The following is a 17,517-nucleotide window of genomic DNA, read 5'->3' as shown; positions in this document are numbered from 1 at the left end:
GAGGGAATACTTAAGAGAAGCCAAGCACCAAAGGGATGGCCAAGGAATGCCAGGTCAAACATAACCAAGAACGATCGAGACACCATCGCAAAACACATATACAATGACGGAACTAGTCTATCACGACGGCCACTACCATCCGGCCCCGGCACAGTCGGAACAACGGCACGGCACCCGCTCCGGAGGGCTGTGGCAGAAGACATACGAGTTCTGGGACCACATCCTCTACGGCGTTGGTAGCGTCTACTACAAGATTCGAGGACGGTGAGGGAGGTTGGTGGTGATGACGACGCTTGGCCCTCGACGCGCCCACGCAATGCTATACGAGGGAGGAGAAGGAGGAGGGTCGGGAACACGGCTTGGCTGACCCGCCATGGAGAGAAAAAAGAAGTGTTGGCTCTTCTCCACTGCTGTCTCCTTCAGGATGAAGATGGCGGCAATTCGACCATTTGCAAACTTCAGAGAGAGGCCGCGCTGCCGCCGTGATGAGGATAGACAGCGAGTTGACGATCCAGGGGATGGAAAGCAGGAAAATCACCCAAAATATCCTCCGGGACTGGGTCGACATGACATGGCAGGCTCCATTGATGTGCAGTGCAGAGCCGCCCATGCCATCTGCGCTTTGTTTCAGACTGCGACCAGCCGAGGATCCCCTCGACAGAGCCAACCAGCAGACGGCAGTGAGAGATTGTACAAATGGACCTGCTTGCGTACGGTACAGTGTGTTGCGCAGCAGCGCATGACAGACAAGAAAGCGGCGCCTGAGGATGAGCCAGAGGTCAAACACGAGCTGGGGTTGGGGGGCCGAGAACATCCCTGAGGTTGACAATCTCCATGCGACAGAGGGAAATACGGAAACACGTAAGCTGTCTTGAGTTTAGATTTGACTTGGCCCCGGGCAAGTGGGAGATGGGCGATAGATGAATGACATTGGATCAATATCTCCGAGATTCACATGATTCAAGTCGAGGTTGGACTTTGATTAATCGCAAGCCCAAGCCCAAGCGACTCCAGACCGACTTCCGATTGTCTGTAGCTAATGGAGGCTGGCAATTTCCCAGTCACTTGAGGGCTCGTATAGTGCTTGTTCGACAAGAAGCAAGGCAAGAGAGGGACATGCCCGTCACCGAACGGAGGCGCCCCTGATGGATGTTTGGCGTGAGCGAGATTCAGTGGAGATTATCCCCTATTCTACAGTGTCCGATATGGCGGAAGATGAGGCACTAACAGATGCCGTGACAGTAATAGCTTGGGTCTGTTAATCAACAAGCCAACAACAGTGCGCATTGACTCACCGCACATTATCACCGTCCAGCGAGATGAGATCCCACGTCGACATGCCCTGATTGGCCACGGGTGGCGCCGGACAAGTCCCAAACAAGCTTCCATCGTTGGTGCTGCGCCTCGAAATCGACAGGGGAACTACCTCTATTGGTCCACAGCACTGCGAGCCTGGCCCCTTTGGTTCGACTGGGATGGGGGAAAGTGTTCACCGTAGGGGGACCCGGGGGGCACACTGGCACAGTGCCACAGTGCGCTAGAACCAACCCCCTGCCAGAATCTCTAGCGGAACTTCATTCGCTACGGGGCAGGGGTCCCCCTGGCTAGTCGCCTCCCGCTGCCCATTTTCCCTCTCAAATCTCCCCATCCTTCCTCGACCCGTCCTCCTCCTCCATAATCAACGCCTCCCTTCCTTCTTCATCAACCTTCGCTAACTCTTTAATTCATTCTTCCTCTTTTTTTCGGTTCTCTGTGTTTTGAGGCCGTTTACTCCTTCCAGTCACTCTTTTGAACTAGAACGCTCTTATCCCTCTACGAGAGGCGAATTGATTGAAAAAAGGGGTGCAACTCACATTCCTGCGCTCCCGATCCTCCATCTTCAACTCTTCAACTTGATTCTCGTCCTTCCTTTGACAAACTCGTTATTTTTCGCATAGCACAATGAAGTTCTCCGCTGCCCTCGTCGCTGCGGCGGCCACGGCTGCCAACGCCAAGCTGCAGCCCATCGTCATGAAGGTTCGTGGATTCGACATGAGGCGGCCGACCGTTGCGATACTAACCCCTTCCAGGGCTCCAAGCTCTTCTACGAAAACGGTACCGAATTCTTCATGAAGGGTGTTGCCTACCAGCAGGACACCGCCGCCGCTGGCGCGACCAACACCAAGAAGGACAGCTACATTGACCCCCTTGCCGACGTCACCAGCTGCAAGCGCGATGTTCCTCTCCTCAAGGAGCTCGGTACCAACACCATCCGAACCTACGCCATCAACCCCAAGGAGGACCATACCGAGTGCATGGAGCTCCTCGATGCTGCCGGCATCTACGTCATCTCCGATCTGAGCGAGCCCAGCCTCTCCATCAACCGTGATGACGCCCAGTGGAACGTCGACCTGTACGAGCGCTACACCGCGGTCGTTGACGAGCTCGCCAAGTACGACAACGTTATCGGTTTCTTCGCCGGTAACGAGGTGTCCAACAACAAGTCCAACACTGAGGCCTCCGCCTTCGTCAAGGCCGCCGTCCGTGATACCAAGGCCCACATCAAGAAGACTCACAGCCGCTGGCTCGGTGTCGGCTACGCCGCCAACGATGATGTCGACATCCGTGAGGATATTGCCGACTACTTCAACTGTGGTAAGGATGAGGAGCGCATTGACTACTGGGGTTACAACATCTACTCGTGGTGCGGCAAGAGCGACATGCAGAAGTCCGGTTATGCCGACCAGGTCAAGTTCTTCAAGGAGTACAACGTCCCCGTCTTCTTCGCCGAGTATGGTTGCAACGAGCCCGATGGTGCTGCTGGCCGTATCTTTGAGGAGACCACTGCTCTGTACAGCGACGAGATGACTGGTGTCTTCAGCGGTGGTATCGTTTACATGTACTTCCAGGAGGACAACGACTACGGTCTGGTCAAGGTCAACAACGGCAAGGTTACCAAGCTTAAGGACTTCAACGCCCTCAAGACCAAGGTCACCGCCGCCCGCCCCAACGGTGTCGAGGCCGACGAGTACAAGCCCTCTGGCTCTGCTGCCACCTGCCCCAAGCTGTCCGAGACCTGGAACGCCAACAGCGTCCTCCCCCGCACCCCTGACTCCACCCTCTGCGACTGCATGGTCGCCTCTCGCGAGTGTGTCCCCGCCAAGGGTCTTAAGGAGAAGAGCTACGGCGAGATCTTCGGCTACATCTGCGGTGAGAAGCCTGAGCTCTGCAAGGGTATCCAGGCCAACGCCTCCACCGGTGTCTACGGCGCCTACAGCATGTGCGGCGAGGCCGACAAGCTCGCCTACGTCCTTGACGCCTACTACCAGGACCTCGACAAGGCTTCCACCGCCTGTGACTTCGATGGCTCTGCCACCACCCAGAAGGCCGCCTCCGAGTCCTCTTGCAAGTCTGCCCTCGCCTCCGCCAGCTCCATCAACGCTGAGGTCGCCACTGCCACCGCTGCCTCCGGTGCCGCTTCCACCAGCGGCTCCGACTCCTCGGACGACGACAGCTTCGGCATCCACTCGGCCTCCATTGCCCGCGTCTTCTCCCTGGGCGACTTCGCCGTCGGCGCCTACGTGGCCGTCGCCGGTGTTGTCGGTGCCGGCATGGTCCTCCTGTAAAAGATGGACCCCAAGGAATTGGATTCTGGGTTTTTTGTTGAGTCAATGAATCAAGTTTTTTTGCCGTTGCTTATTTCTGGACCCGTGCGTATTTTTTCCCAATGGTGTGGTTTTTCTTGTATCTGCATCGCCGGTGTTGCATGGCTCCCATTGTGATAGAACGAGGTACCTAGATGTTAATGCCACGTTTGCTTGCGATGCTTATTTGTCGATCACTGTGATTCGTATGATCCGTATGTGCTATGAATGTTTTGATCTTACCCGTGGCACGTAGTTAAAGCTCAGGGTTGCCAAAGTAGTGTTGGCTAATGACGGCTCTGTTACCATGGGTGTCTGAGCAAATTATTCTCTCTCTACCTGGCGAGATTCGGGTCTATAGCCTCCTGCAGATGTCAGTTCCATGTCTTGGTTGTCAAGTTGACAGGGTTTGATGCAAGAACGATCACGTTGGGACTTCCTAAGCAGTAGAGTCGTGGATGAAGCAGAAAATATTTAGAGAGTGTGAATTGTACTTGATTCCTCTCTCGTTTCCAGCTTGATTTCATCCTCAATATGGAATAGTCGTTGTTGCTATATCGTTTATTTGGTATAGGGTGTCTTCCTCGCATGTTGATCACTCCCAGCAGACAGCACCGCTATGACGTGTCGAGCAGTTTCGCTAGGTCTTTGAGGTTTTAGTAACCTAATTCAAAAGATGGATATAATTGCAAGATACTGATTTGTAAGTCTGTTGCTCCGATGTTGGTTGAAGAGTTATCACCTCTTAACAGACTTGGTCTCGTGTAACATTAGACGTTACACAAACCCATAGTGATACGCCCAAGCAACCCTTTACACCGGCGTCTCACTATACATACTAAAGCAACCAAGACCACTTGAGACGCCTTGGCCCCAGGAGGTCTTTTACGGTAAAAAGGCAAAGCCACATAACTTGGTAGCAGTGTCACACGACTCAAGCAACCATCGCAACGCCCATCGTGAGCACACACTGGGCAAAGAGCAGGAGGAAGGATTAGCAAAAAGAAACTCCGGTACAGGGAATCGAACCCTGGGCTCCGCGGATCGAGTGATCTCTCAGGTTATGAGAGCGCGAAATGTTAGCCACTACACCATACCGGATATTGGTGTTGTTGACGACGGCGCTCGCAAACAGTCCCTACGACGACAGGGAGCTCGGCTGGAGACGGGGGGACGGCAGCGAGAGAGAGCATTATTGCATTGTTGTAGTTTTTAATGGCTCCTTATGGCAAAGTTGGGGATCTATTGGCCTCCTCAGTCAAGTCCGGAGGATGTCAAGTTCACACCCCTTCTCATGGAGTTGTGAGGGTGTTGCTGGAGAGAACAACGACGGTTGGCGTATCCGATGGACACCAGGTCTAAGCAAGGGTTTATCTTGTTCGGGGTTTGGCTGTTCCGGCTATGCCTTGGGAGTTCCTGATGTGTTGTATGGACTGGGACTACTCTTCTGCTGATATGCCAGGTGAAGCCGTTCTATCAACCGACACGAGATAGAAGTTGATCAGGGCATTTGCAAATACAAGAGCAAGGAAAGACAAGAGTCGGGAACTGGCTGTGTATCCTTCTGTAGTGGGAGGTCCGGGAATCGCACGTCTACCATCTATTGATCTGAAGGTCGCAAAGGCTGCTCAACCCCTGAGCGTTATGAGCCAACCTCAGCATGTGGCTCCGATTTTTTTAGCCTGCTGTTGTTGGGGGATATATTTCGACAATAAGAGATGGGTGTGATTTGAGGGCGGAGGAGAGCATCATGGGTCACTGAGGCAACTCGGCTTCCTCCTTCTCCTCCGATGCCAATGTCGAAGGCGGAGTAAATTACTTCCTACTCCCTACCCCCATAGCATTTTCTTGAGTGTCCTTTATTTAGGAAAGTTGACTTTCACCCACTAAGGCGATGCTCGGCCATGATGTCCCGACCTGCAAAAAGAACAGGAGGAGGGCAACGGCCAGTCAAAAAGAAATACTCTCCGGTACAGGGAATCGAACCCTGGGCTCCGCGGTGCTATTCCCTCAGCTTTGAAGTTGAGAGCGCGAAATGTTAGCCACTACACCATACCGGATATGATTGGCTATTGTTGAGTTCCGGAGTTGCGGGAAACGCTCAAGTCGGGGGTGACGGGATAGCGGAGGAGACCAGGTATCTGTCATCTGAGTTGTGTGACACGGAATTGCAAAGGCTAAGATGGTGGCTGGTTGAAGTGTGAGTTGGGGATGTAGAGCTAATACCAGCCAGCCGATCTTCTTTGCCTGAATTCGTATATGCCCATCTCCAAGAGGAGCATAGTTGCCGAGCCATAAAGCCACGGAACTCGGCCGCTACTATCCCTGTTAGTTATTGTTCGCGTTCATATCCTATGCAAAGACAACGTACCGTGCTGTAGTTGTCTGGCCAAGAACTGGGGAAACTATGATCTCGGGCTCGTTAAGTTAAACGCAACTTACCTTGGTTCGCAATGTTGTTTAGTCAATTGATGGGGTAACAAGAGAGACCCCGAGACATCATGTCCATGATCACTAGCAAACGTTGTCTGGTAAAGAGGCAAAAAGATCTGCCAACCACTCGCAAAGGAAGCAAAAAGATATGGTCTCCGGTACAGGGAATCGAACCCTGGGCTCCGCGGTTCAAGGTGATCTCTCAACTTGGTGATGAGAGCGCGAAATGTTAGCCACTACACCATACCGGATGCTGATTGGCTGTTGATGCAAGGAGGCGATGGCCAAGGGGAACAAGAGGTGCCAGGCGAGCGCTGGAGGAGAGTGGATGATTCCGAGTTCTCTCGTTGGGAAGTTGTTGTTGAGTTGTGGTTGGCTTCTGGGATACGATGGAAGGCGATGTAGGCGAAAGTATGTCGGCGGTTCGGGCTTTGTACCGGCCCGTGTTCACCGTAGTTAACCCCTGAGAGGTCCAAGTCACGGGGCGTAAGCAAGGATCAATGCCTCATCGAAGAGGTCGGTCAGAGCATGGGCGATTTGGAACATCCACTGCCTTGAACCCTTTCGAACCTTCCGTCTAATCCTTCCATGCAGTAGCTTTCTTGCCTATCGTTATTCGATTACAAGCATGATCGATGGCAAGTTTCTACAAGACATTATGGATGCCTCTACTTGCCCAAGTCGTCGCTGTCAAGTCCAACACCAACGTCCCCCTTGCTCCCCTTGGCCCCCGTTTTCATCGCCGCTTCCAACACCAAAAGCACTATCCGGTATGGTGTAGTGGCTAACATTTCGCGCTCTCATAACCTGAGAGATCAAGTACCGCGGAGCCCAGGGTTCGATTCCCTGTACCGGAGTCCTTTTTGCCCTCTCGAGTGCCTGCTTGTGAAACGTGTGATATCTTTTTGCGTAGAGCAACAGACAGCCTTGGTGATTATAGGTAATATGGTGAAGTCGGCATACCTATATATCCTTGTTTATGCCTAAGGGCGAAACAAGTATATAAATTTGGGAGTGGCATCAACTCTGTTACAGACATGATTCAGTCTGGGAGGCAGCGAGCGATAGGTTTCGAAACCGTAGTAAAAGTGTATGTTTTGCGCAAGGGTGGTGAATGGACTCTGAAGTTCTCATCCTTTCTTCTAGAAACCGCCTTTACTTGAGCGGCAGTGAATCACTGTCGCCTGAATGGTTGTCACTGCCACCTACCGCCCATCTTGTAGCCTCCACCTCAACACACCCGACACACGAGATGAATTTTTGATATCGAACACCGCGGGATCTGAGAGTAGTGTGTGGCCCAGAATTCCTATCTATGTTTTTATGAATGTTGACGACGAGGTTCTTGTACAAGTCGGTGTTACCTCGCATTTCTTCCCTGAGCTCGAGCTCAGTCAGAGTAAAACCGTAAGGTCTTCTTTCGTCTTTTCGAAATTCCCAAGTCATTGATAATAATTCCCATAGATACAAAAACATCTACTACAACGGTTTATTACCCGGAAAACAACAGGGCTCCTGTCCCTCTGAGCCATGGGAAAAGCCAAAAGCCAATCATCCCCGCCACGCGGGAAGAAAAGAGGGCGCTCCAAGGTGAAGGACGAACCCGAAAGACCACCACCTGCTCTCCGATCGAATCCCAAGGGGCGGACATTCATCATCACCCGACAAGACGCCATGAGAAGAGCTGGAGGCCTGGAGAACAGGCTCGGTGACGATGCCTACAACCAGATGGAACTCGCCACCGGCATGAGGAGATGGCTCAGCAAGCCCGTCATCATGGTACTCACCGAGGGCATGAAGAAAAAGGTCTTTGACTGGTGTCAGCAATATGACCCTTCCTGGCTGGGAGTGCTTTTCGAGGCCAAGGGGAACACCCAGCTGACCTACGAGTACACGGCCGAGGAGGAGCATCCGATCTTGCCTGAACACCTGTTTCAGGCTCTCCGAGCTTTGGTCATGGAGCTTCCCTCCGATAGAGACGCGTACAAGCGCCTTTGGCCATTTATTCAACTGGTCACGACACATTCGCAGCGCATATTCCTCATGGAGGAGCTTGAAGAGAATCGACCCGAGTTTGCGTACAAACTCGATGGACAGGGAATTGTTGGCACGTTTGATGGGAGCAGCTCTGTGAGGGGTGGATAATTGTTGGGGAAGAATTGCGGCCTGCAAAAGGATACCGATGATGACAATCTTGTAATTATGATGATTGATTGTTAGATAGGTGATTGTTTGTGAAACAATTTCCCACTTAACTACATCACCTAGACGACTTGACCACCGACCGGTAACTAGACTAAGCTACTTCATGCTATCTTGCGAGCGTCGGAAAAGAAGTAGATCTTCATCTCAAGAGTTACTATATTACTCGCTTTAGAGAAATATGCGGAATTATGGTTGTTGATTCTGCTGCCAATACCCAGCTATCTAAGCAAAACCCAGAGGTTCTCAGCCAGCATGAGAGAGTTTTCGCAGAACCACCATGACGACTGTGCAACTCCTCACTATGTTCCTCTCAAAGAAGTCAAGCTTCTAATATGAGAACACTAGCAGCGACGTGGTCGGGCAATCATGAGCGATCAGATAGTTGGAGGTTCGGTTTTGGAGATGAACAGATAGGGGAGAGTATGAGAGAAGAATTGGAAAGGTCATGTATATGAACCTGGGTTGATTCTCGGGTTGTCGTCTCTTGATCAGCACAAGAACTTGAGCTTTCTTGAACCAAGCCTGCTCTTCGCCGCCGACAATCCAACACGAACTTGGAAACCTTGCCCTCGGGCCTCATCTTTGTCCCGGCCGTGTCAAATGCGGTTCTACCCAGAGCTGTGACTGAGCCAACAGCTCCGGTTTCTACGTAAGCCTAGAGGAGTAACGATTACGCTCGATTTTTACTGACCCGATGAGCCCTCAGATCCAGCATCATCAGCACCACCCATTACGGCGTCGATCCCATAGCTACCGACTACACGAGCTGGCATAGTTCCATTAACTCTAAGTGCTACACTGAGGAATGGACCTGGAGCGACTCTCGTGTTACCATCTCCAGCACCTTACCGACAAAAATGAAAGCCGACAAAGACTGCCTATGGCTTCCTTGCCTTGGAAATTCTAGCGGCTGATAGGTACTGCATCATCTCGTCCACTTTCACCGTGACCGAGTGCAGTACGACGATCGAGGACAAACTACCCCTATTACCCACCAGATCTGTCTACAGTCCTCACGGAGACTGACTATTGTGAGCTTTTCTAGTGTGACTTGGAAATTCAGCCCCTGACTAACATGTTATAGGGCATTGTGAGCCTTCCACAGCGACCACGGACGACAAGTTGCCTCCTTGGCCAACTACATCGATCTGCTCGCCATAAGGTGACCACTGTAAGTTTCATCTTTATGTACTATTTTCATCAGCTGACCCTTGAGGGCACTTTGAGCCTACGAACAGCGGCGAACAGCCTCCTGTGAAGACTTTAACCACTCAGAGAGGCCCCAAGCCTACTTCCCTAGGGCCAGGCTCTGAAGAGTGCGAAGCTCATCAAGATCATTGGCATTACCCCTGGAGTGGAAGAGCCCTTTACCCTCCTGGTCAAGAGCCTGATGGTGAGGTTGGGGGTGATGGATCTCATGGTGGTTCTGAGGCCTCATCGACTGAATGTATGGCCCACAACGATTATTGGCATTTCTCGATAATGTCCAGGAGCCCCCTACGCCCCAGGTGAAGCGCCGGGTAGACAAGCTGGCTGCACCCCGCATGGGGACCACTGGCATTGCCCTGAGGGCGTTGAGGAGCCTCCATACCTCCTAAGTTAAGCACCAAGAAGTGCAGTGTAACGCTGTAGCCGAGCACAACGGTTGTACACCTCATGGAGATTGCCCTGAGGGAGCCGGAGAACCCTCGTACACTCCTGGCGAAGCGCCAGGTAGTGAGGCCAGCGGTAAGCCTAGTGCCGGAACTGAGAATAACGAATGCACACCGCACGGTGATCACTGGCATTTCTCCAGGGTGTCGAAGAGCCCACGACTCCTCCTCCAGCTTCCTCCACCCTTGTCACGGTCAAGGAGCTCGCAGTTAGTTCGCAGCCCGAGGAATCAGTGCCTGCCGTCTTTGTCAGCGGAGGCTCCAAACTGACCGGGCCGTTGACTTGCATGGCCATTCTTCTTCGGAGCCCTTATGGCTTAGGCGTTCCGCAGTATTGTAGATAATTAATTGCGAGTTCTTGGCTTGTTGGTGAGACGGCAGAGAATTGATATCATTTTCAGAATCCGTGCTCCCTGCCAACATAGATTGACCTAGAACTATTACATACAGTACTGTAACGAGACGTGTCGTCAACGAAGGTTCGGGACGGCCCTAGCCGATGTCAAATGCTTCCTGCTATGCTGCGAGATTGGCTTTGATCTCTGGTGGATGAACTTTAAAGCGACGTTTCGAGCTTCAACGGTCCAGCCACACGAGAGGCAAATGTGCCATGGACAAGTGGGAGGCCGTGTGAATCAAGTGATGTTGATCAATGGCAGGGCACGGTGTCCTTTGGGCGGATTGCAAGGCGTAGTCCGGATGTTCCGTAGATGAAGATTGAGTTGAGCCTCTTGGCGAATGGCGGGGGGATTGGAATACGATTTACGAATTTATTTTCCATGGAGCGAGCGAACGAGTGATACGAGGAAATTGATACGCGGATAGGCCGGCTGTGCAAAGGCAGTGAATTATGCATGACGAAAATGACACTATGAATGAGGTTATACAGACGTGGACTCGAGCAATTGACGTACCTGCGTCTACTGTCTGCCTAGAACAGGCGAACAAGCCAGCCTGGCATCGTAATAACGTGTGAATTTATGCACCAGATCGGATGAACTGAAGGATGCCTCGTGATCGTCCGTCGGCCGTTTAAGCATGAATGACGACGCGGAGCTCCGACTCGTGGGTGCCTTACGTCATACGCCTCCAGGGGTGTTGCAGGTGTTACAGGAGGGAACAAGTGGAAAGTGCACTAAAAAGAGGGCAGCTGTCATCTGGAAGGAGCATCCCGCCACAGCCGAAGAGTCGCATTCGCTCGCACGGCAGTCACAACTCACAACTCACCTTCCAGCCTAACCCGAAACCAAGTCGCGCCTTCCCAACAAGTAGCTGCCTACCTATGACAGCTTGTTGTGGCTTTCCCGTTTCTTGCTCTTTCCTCTTCCTTTTTGCCTAGCTTCTTTCCGCCTTCCTTTCCCCTCTTCCATTTTCGACATCATCCATCTCCTTACAAGTCGTTGACGACTGGGGAAGATAAGCAGCGACTGAACAATTATCATTATCGTGTCTCACCACACAAAGCCCTGAATTTGCTTTTCTCACTTTATTTTCGTTCTCACTCTGGGCTACTTGTTCTGTGTCATTCCTTGTTTGCGCCACTCGACTTATCCTGTCATCTTCACCCTCCGAGAGCTTCCCCGAGAGAAGTAGATCATCCAGAAACTCGCCCGATGCGCCTCCGAGATTGATCGCCACCACCACGATACCAATACTGCGAGGATGAGCTCCTCAATAGATACCGCGATCAACGGCAACGCCTATGCCGGCGACCACGATCATGTCCTCCGCCCGCGCCCGCGCAAACCCCAACATTCTCAGGTCTCCGAGATCCTTCGCATGTCCACAGCGAGCGACGACAATGGGCACCTCATGCCTGACAATCTCAGCACCAGCACAGCGAGTGGTTTGACTAGGTATATCTCTTTTGCTCTCGGTACATGTCAATGGCCCAGCATCTTCTAACATTGTACAGTGGTCGTTCCACGCCTGTCCCCGAAAATGCGCCTCCGTCTGCCAAATCCCTTTCCACTGCTCGCAAGCAGGCTCGAGCCGAGCAACGCCGTCGCATCTTTCCTACCATCGAGTTCGCCTCGCGCGTCAGTCATTTCGATCCAGAAAGCGATTACCGAGACTTCCATGGCTTCTTCAACCTCTTCTGGATTGGCCTTGCCATCATGGGCATTACCTCGATGCTTCGCAACATCAAAGACACCGGCTTCCCTCTGAGAGTGCAAATCTGGGGTCTTTTTACTGTAAAGCTCTGGCATCTCGCTATCGCCGACTTCCTCATGGTCGCTACCACTGCTATCAGCTTGCCCTTGCATCGCGCAGCTCGCGCTGCCAAGCCTGACGGCATTGCAACTTGGAGGCGTGGAGGAATGGCTCTCCAGAGCATTTACCAGGTTGCCTGGCTCTCCCTCTGGATTGCTGTGCCTTTTTACTTCGAGTGGGCTTGGACCGCCCAGGTCTTTTTCCTTCTGCATACTATGGTGCTTCTCATGAAGATGCACTCGTATGCTTTCTACAACGGCCACTTGTCTGAAACAGAGAAGCGACTTCACGCCCTCGACAACCCCTCCTCTGTCCCCGATCGCCGACCGGCCTACCAATATCCCAGCGCCGACTTCCCCGGAAGTTCTACCACCACTTCTGGTGCCCTAGCGAATACCAATGGCAAGAAGCGCCGACAGCGCAGCCGACAGCGCAGTCAGCGAAGACGTCAGCAACGGAAACGACTGGCGAGCGATAGCAACAAGAGCAACGATGAGGAAGAAACTCCCACTGCTGTACAGCAAATCCAGAGCCCTCCTGCGAGCGCCAACAATAGTTCTGACGAAGTTGACGAGCTGCGCGAAAACCTCGCCCGTGAGCTTACCAGTCCCATGGGCAACGTCACATACCCGAGCAACCTCACCTGGTCAAACTACACGGACTACATCCTTTGTCCTACACTATGCTACGAGATCGAGTACCCTCGAACCTCGTCTATCAACTGGATCTCGCTCATCTCCAAGATCATTGCCACCTTTGGCTGCATTTTCCTCTTGACCATTATTTCCGAGGACTTTATTCTTCCTGTTCTCACTGACGCTTCGGAACGCCTCGACGCCGTTCAAGCTATATCATCCGTTTCCGAGACGGCTCTCATTCTTGCCGAGACCATCTCGTGGCTTCTTTTCCCATTCATGCTCACCTTCCTCCTCGTCTTCCTTGTCATCTTTGAATACGTCCTCGGCGCCTTTGCCGAAATCACTCGCTTTGCCGATCGCCACTTTTACTCGGACTGGTGGAACTCGACTGACTGGATGGAGTTCTCTCGGGAGTGGAATATCCCCGTTTACAGCTTCCTCCGCCGTCATGTTTATAGCGCCTCAAGGTCCCGCATAGGCAAGGGTGCAGCCACGGCGCTGACCTTTCTCATTTCTGCCATTGGCCATGAGATTGTCATGGCTTGCATCACCAAGAAGCTCCGCGGGTACGGCTTCGTGTGTCAGATGCTCCAGCTGCCCATTGTCGTCCTTCAACGCACAAAGTGGGTTCGCGGCCGCCAAACTTTGAACAATGTCTGCTTCTGGGCCTCAATGATTCTAGGTCTCAGCTTGGTACGTTGCCTTCTTCCTCTTTTGCAACAATTCTAACCAATCTCTAGATATGCGCACTCTATGTCCTTCTTTAGTTGCAATGCATGTGATTTCGGAATAGATCTCTCTCATCTCCCTGTTCTGTTGCTTGATCACCTATCCTGTCCAAGCACATCCATATCCATCCTTTCAGGTCATCAGCAGTAGAGGGACTCTGTACGATATACGAAGCGGAGAAACGCATCACTCGTTTTGTCTTTCCTCTCTACACTACATATCTCTTGTCTGTCTGTACACATATATCGGTTTGGGATTGGGGGAACAACTGGATGGATGGATTATAGACACTGGCATTACCACTTTGCTTGACTAGAAATATACCCATAGGCTTGTTTGAATGCTATTTCTTCTAACATCCTTCCTTGGCTTTCATCAGTGTTGAAGAGCCTCGACCACAAGTATCAATGTTAAATGGCAGTACAAACAGTCACAGTCACAATCACAATCAGACACAATGTTGTTCTATACCATCTTTTCGCGTCTACTTCATCTTTCTCATGATCATAGAGCTAACTAGAGTACACCCCGTCCTCCTGTCAAGAACCGGGAATTATGGTTGAGTGCGCGGCTGCTCTAAATCCGACGAGTCCGCATTCATCAAAAGAGGAAAAACATGACGACATAAAAGACCTTGTTGCTCATAAAAAACCGAAATCCTTCAACTCCGTTGACTTTTTGTGGTATCCCGTTTCTCATGCATGGTCATTTAGTCGACCTCCTCCATGGCGCTGTCACCAGTGGTGGCAGCGGGGGCGTCGGTAGCCTCAGCCTCAGCAGGGGCAGAGTCATCCTCCTCAATGTTGAGGCCGAGCTGGACGAGCTTGTGGATGCGCTCGGCGAAGCCAGCGGGCTCATCAATGGTGAAACCGGAGACGAGCAGAGAGGTCTCGAAGAGGAGCTGGACGATGGACTTGACGGTGCGGTCGTTCTCGCCGTCAGCCTCGACCTTCTTCTTGAGCTCCTGGACGATAGGAGACTTGGGAGAGATCTCAAAGGTCTTCTTGGAAGACATGTAGCTGGACATGGAGGTGTCACGGAGGGCCTGGGCCTTCATGATACGCTCCATGTTGGCGGACCAACCGAACTGGCCAGTTCGGATAGCGCAAGGGGAGAGACCAAGCTTGTGGGAGACAACAACCTTCTCGACCTTGTCGCCGAGGACGTTCTTGAGAGCCTTGGCAAGAGACTCGTACTCCTTCTCCTCAGCCTCGCGGGCAGTCTTCTCCTCCTCAGTCTCCTCGAGCTCGAAGTCCTTGGTAATATCAACCAGCTTCTTGCCCTCGAACTCCTTGAGCTGAGTCATGGCGTACTCATCAATGGGGTCGACGAGGAAGAGAACCTCGAAACCCTTCTCCTTGAGAGTGTCGAGGAAGGGCGACTTGGAGACGGCCTTGATCGACTCACCAGTGATGTAGTACATGTTGTTCTGGTGCTCAGGCATGCGGGTGACGTAGTCGGAGAGAGAGGTGAGCTCATCGCCAGACTTGGTGGAGTTGAATCGGAGGAGCTTGGCAAGGATCTGGCGGTTCTGGGAGTCCTCGTGGATGCCGAGCTTGAGGTTCTTGGAGAAGGCGCTGTAGAACTTGTCGAACTGCTCCTTATCCTCGGCGATCTCCTGGAAGAGCTCAAGAGACTTCTTGACGATGTTCTTCTTGATGACCTTCATGATCTTGTTCTGCTGGAGAGTCTCACGGGACAGGTTGAGGGGAAGATCCTCAGAGTCAACAACACCCTTGACAAAGCCGAGCCACTCGGGGATGAGGTCGGTGGCATCGTCAGTGATGAAGACGCGGCGGACGTAGAGCTTGATGTTGTTCTTGGTCTTCTTAGTCTCGAAGAGATCGAAGGGAGCGCGCTTGGGGACGAAGAGGATGGCGCGGAACTCAAGCTGACCCTCAACGGAGAAGTGCTTGACAGCGAGGTGGTCCTCCCAGTCGTTGGAGAGGGACTTGTAGAAGGAAGCGTACTCCTCCTGGGTGATGTCCTGAGGGTTGCGGGTCCAGATGGGCTTCTGCTTGTTGAGCTCCTCCTCCTCGATCTTGGTCTCCTTGATCTTCTTGGTCTTGGGCTTCTTCTCCTTGCCCTCCTCCTCGTCGTCGACCTCTTCGATCTTGGGCTTCTTGTCGTCACCCTCCTCGGTGACCTCCTCAACCTCGGCGTCCTCATCAGGGACCTCCTTCTCGGTCTCCTTCTCGACGTGGAGGTAGATGGGATAGGAGATAAACTCGGAGTGCTTCTTGATGACCTCCTTGATCTTGGACTCGTTCAGGTACTCAGTCTGCTCATCCTTGAGGTGGAGGATGATGGAGGTACCGCGGCCGAGCTGCTCGCCCTCGGTGTCGGCGGTGATGGAGAAGGTGCCACCGGCGCTGGACTCCCAGACGTACTGCTCGTCATCGTTGTTCTTGGAGATGACGCGGACCTGGTCGGCGACGAGGTAGGCAGAGTAGAAACCGACACCGAACTGACCGATCATAGAAACATCAGCGCCAGCGGTGAGGGCCTCCATGAACTGCTTGGTGCCGGAGCGGGCAATGGTACCAAGGTTGTTGACGAGGTCCTGGGAATGTTAGCTTGTGTATTGGCAGAGGGTGCACGTGTAAAAACTTACAGCCTTGGTCATACCGATACCGGTATCCCGGATGGTGAGGGTCTTGTTGGCCTTGTCGGGGATGATGTCGATGCGGAGGTCCTTGCCAGAGTCAAGCTGGCTAGGGTCCGAAAGGGCCTTGTATCGGATCTTGTCGAGAGCATCGGAGGCGTTGGAGACGATCTCTCGGAGGAAAATCTCCTTGTTGGAGTAGACGGTGTTGATGATGAGCGAGAGCAGCTGAGAGATCTCAGCCTGGAACTCGAAGGTCTCAGCCATCTTGTCGGGTATCAAAGAATTTCGTGACTGCGGGGAAGAATGTTAGCGATCGAGGTGGGGTTGAAAGAGTGTAGATTGTGGTGGGTTGTTGGCCAAAGAGGTTGTGCAAGCGGATGGAGGGGTATGGAAGGCTCTGGAATTCGAGCTCCCAGCGACCGCACGTAGGACTCAATCACGAACGAAAAAGTGATGAATGCAACCGGCGATGGCTCAGAAGTCAAACTGACGGCTTTGCTATCGCGATGCACCAATCTGTTCGTCGAAAGATGTGCGGCGAAGGAAGGGGAATCGAGGGCGGGCAGCTCGCAACCGTGCGGCTCCAGGTGGGATGGGCGGCAGCGCAACGTACCTTGAGATGGTTTTGACAAAAAGGAAATGCAAAAGACAAGTAGACTCGTCTGTGATTGAGAGTTGATTCTCCGGTGAGAGGGAGGAGAGGATGAATATGAGTGAGGGAGAAGGAGAGATGATGTTTGAGAAAGAGAAGGGGAGGATGGAGGAAGCAGAGGTCAAAAAATATGTAGGCAGTGGCAGAGGCGGCGCTGGGCCCCTCCTTCCTTCCATCTGTTTCTCTCACGGTGAGGCTTCCATGGGATTCCACGACCACAAGAGCAGAGCCCACCTAGCGCCTACGCCTACCTCCATGCCTAACAAACTCCCCTCTCTCTCTCCCCGCCTTGCAGGCGCTGACAGGCGCTGGCTGGGCCTCTCGTCTCAGGCAACCACGGCAACCAACCGCCCTTGCGCTACGCTACTGTACGGCAAGTGGCCACCGCCTTGTGCCTGCTGCTGCCCGCCACTTTTGGTCTGTATCTCGGGCTCACCTCACTCCTCCCCTCCTCCCCGCCCCTCTAACAGCTTAGCTGTATCAGGTACGTACCTTCTCTCTCTACCCCAAAAGCATCAAGGGACCAGGCGGCAAACGCAAGCACGCACGCACCGCCCCCAGCTTGAACTCTTGCGATTGGTTAGATCCTGCTAGGGCCTTCCCACGTTTCCCCCAACTCGAGACGCATCGCCTCACGGTGTTCATGTGTTGCGAGATCAGGTACCGAAAAGGTACCGAGTCAAGAATATTTGACTTTTAGATAGAAGACGACAGATTTTTTTTCTACTCTGGTCTAGCGAGTCATTGGTAGTAAAAACTCGAT

The 17,517-nt window shown here is 52.7% G+C and overlaps 5 protein-coding genes across 5 annotated transcripts; 4 read left to right on the top strand and 1 right to left on the bottom strand.

Annotated features, from left to right (window-relative positions):
• Positions 1–103: 103 nt before the first annotated feature.
• Positions 104–820, top strand: NECHADRAFT_85958 (uncharacterized protein; the record flags this gene model as incomplete). Its single annotated transcript, XM_003047747.1, has 2 exons — positions 104–264; positions 424–820. 2 exons carry the CDS (start codon positions 104–106, stop codon positions 818–820), a joined length of 558 nt encoding a protein of 185 aa, XP_003047793.1.
• Positions 821–1,679: 859 nt separating this feature from the next.
• On the top strand, positions 1,680–3,816 carry NECHADRAFT_72498 (uncharacterized protein). The gene is made up of 2 exons (XM_003047746.1): positions 1,680–2,016; positions 2,070–3,816. The coding sequence occupies exons 1-2, from the start codon at positions 1,942–1,944 to the stop codon at positions 3,603–3,605; spliced, it is 1,611 nt and encodes a 536-aa protein (XP_003047792.1). The 5' UTR covers positions 1,680–1,941; the 3' UTR covers positions 3,606–3,816.
• A 3,770-nt stretch (positions 3,817–7,586) lies between these two features.
• NECHADRAFT_85956 (uncharacterized protein) lies at positions 7,587–8,201 on the top strand (the record flags this gene model as incomplete). Its single annotated transcript, XM_003047745.1, has 1 exon — positions 7,587–8,201. One exon carries the CDS (start codon positions 7,587–7,589, stop codon positions 8,199–8,201), a length of 615 nt encoding a protein of 204 aa, XP_003047791.1.
• A 3,374-nt stretch (positions 8,202–11,575) lies between these two features.
• Positions 11,576–13,532, top strand: NECHADRAFT_85955 (uncharacterized protein; the record flags this gene model as incomplete). The annotated part of the gene is made up of 3 exons (XM_003047744.1): positions 11,576–11,769; positions 11,829–13,458; positions 13,506–13,532. 3 exons carry the CDS (start codon positions 11,576–11,578, stop codon positions 13,530–13,532), a joined length of 1,851 nt encoding a protein of 616 aa, XP_003047790.1.
• A 410-nt stretch (positions 13,533–13,942) lies between these two features.
• On the bottom strand, positions 13,943–16,848 carry NECHADRAFT_72493 (uncharacterized protein). The gene is made up of 3 exons (XM_003047572.1): positions 16,716–16,848; positions 16,109–16,393; positions 13,943–16,057 (listed from the first exon to the last, which is right to left on the bottom strand). The coding sequence occupies exons 2-3, from the start codon at positions 16,364–16,366 to the stop codon at positions 14,204–14,206; spliced, it is 2,112 nt and encodes a 703-aa protein (XP_003047618.1). The 5' UTR covers positions 16,367–16,393; positions 16,716–16,848; the 3' UTR covers positions 13,943–14,203.
• Positions 16,849–17,517: the final 669 nt, after the last annotated feature.

Source organism: Fusarium vanettenii (assembly GCF_000151355.1).
Source record: "Fusarium vanettenii 77-13-4 chromosome 10 genomic scaffold NECHAsca_14_chr10_3_0, whole genome shotgun sequence".
In the NCBI taxonomy this organism is placed as follows: domain Eukaryota; kingdom Fungi; phylum Ascomycota; class Sordariomycetes; order Hypocreales; family Nectriaceae; genus Fusarium; species Fusarium vanettenii.
Note: the sequence above shows the minus strand (reverse complement) of the source record. Positions and strands in the feature narration are given on the sequence as shown.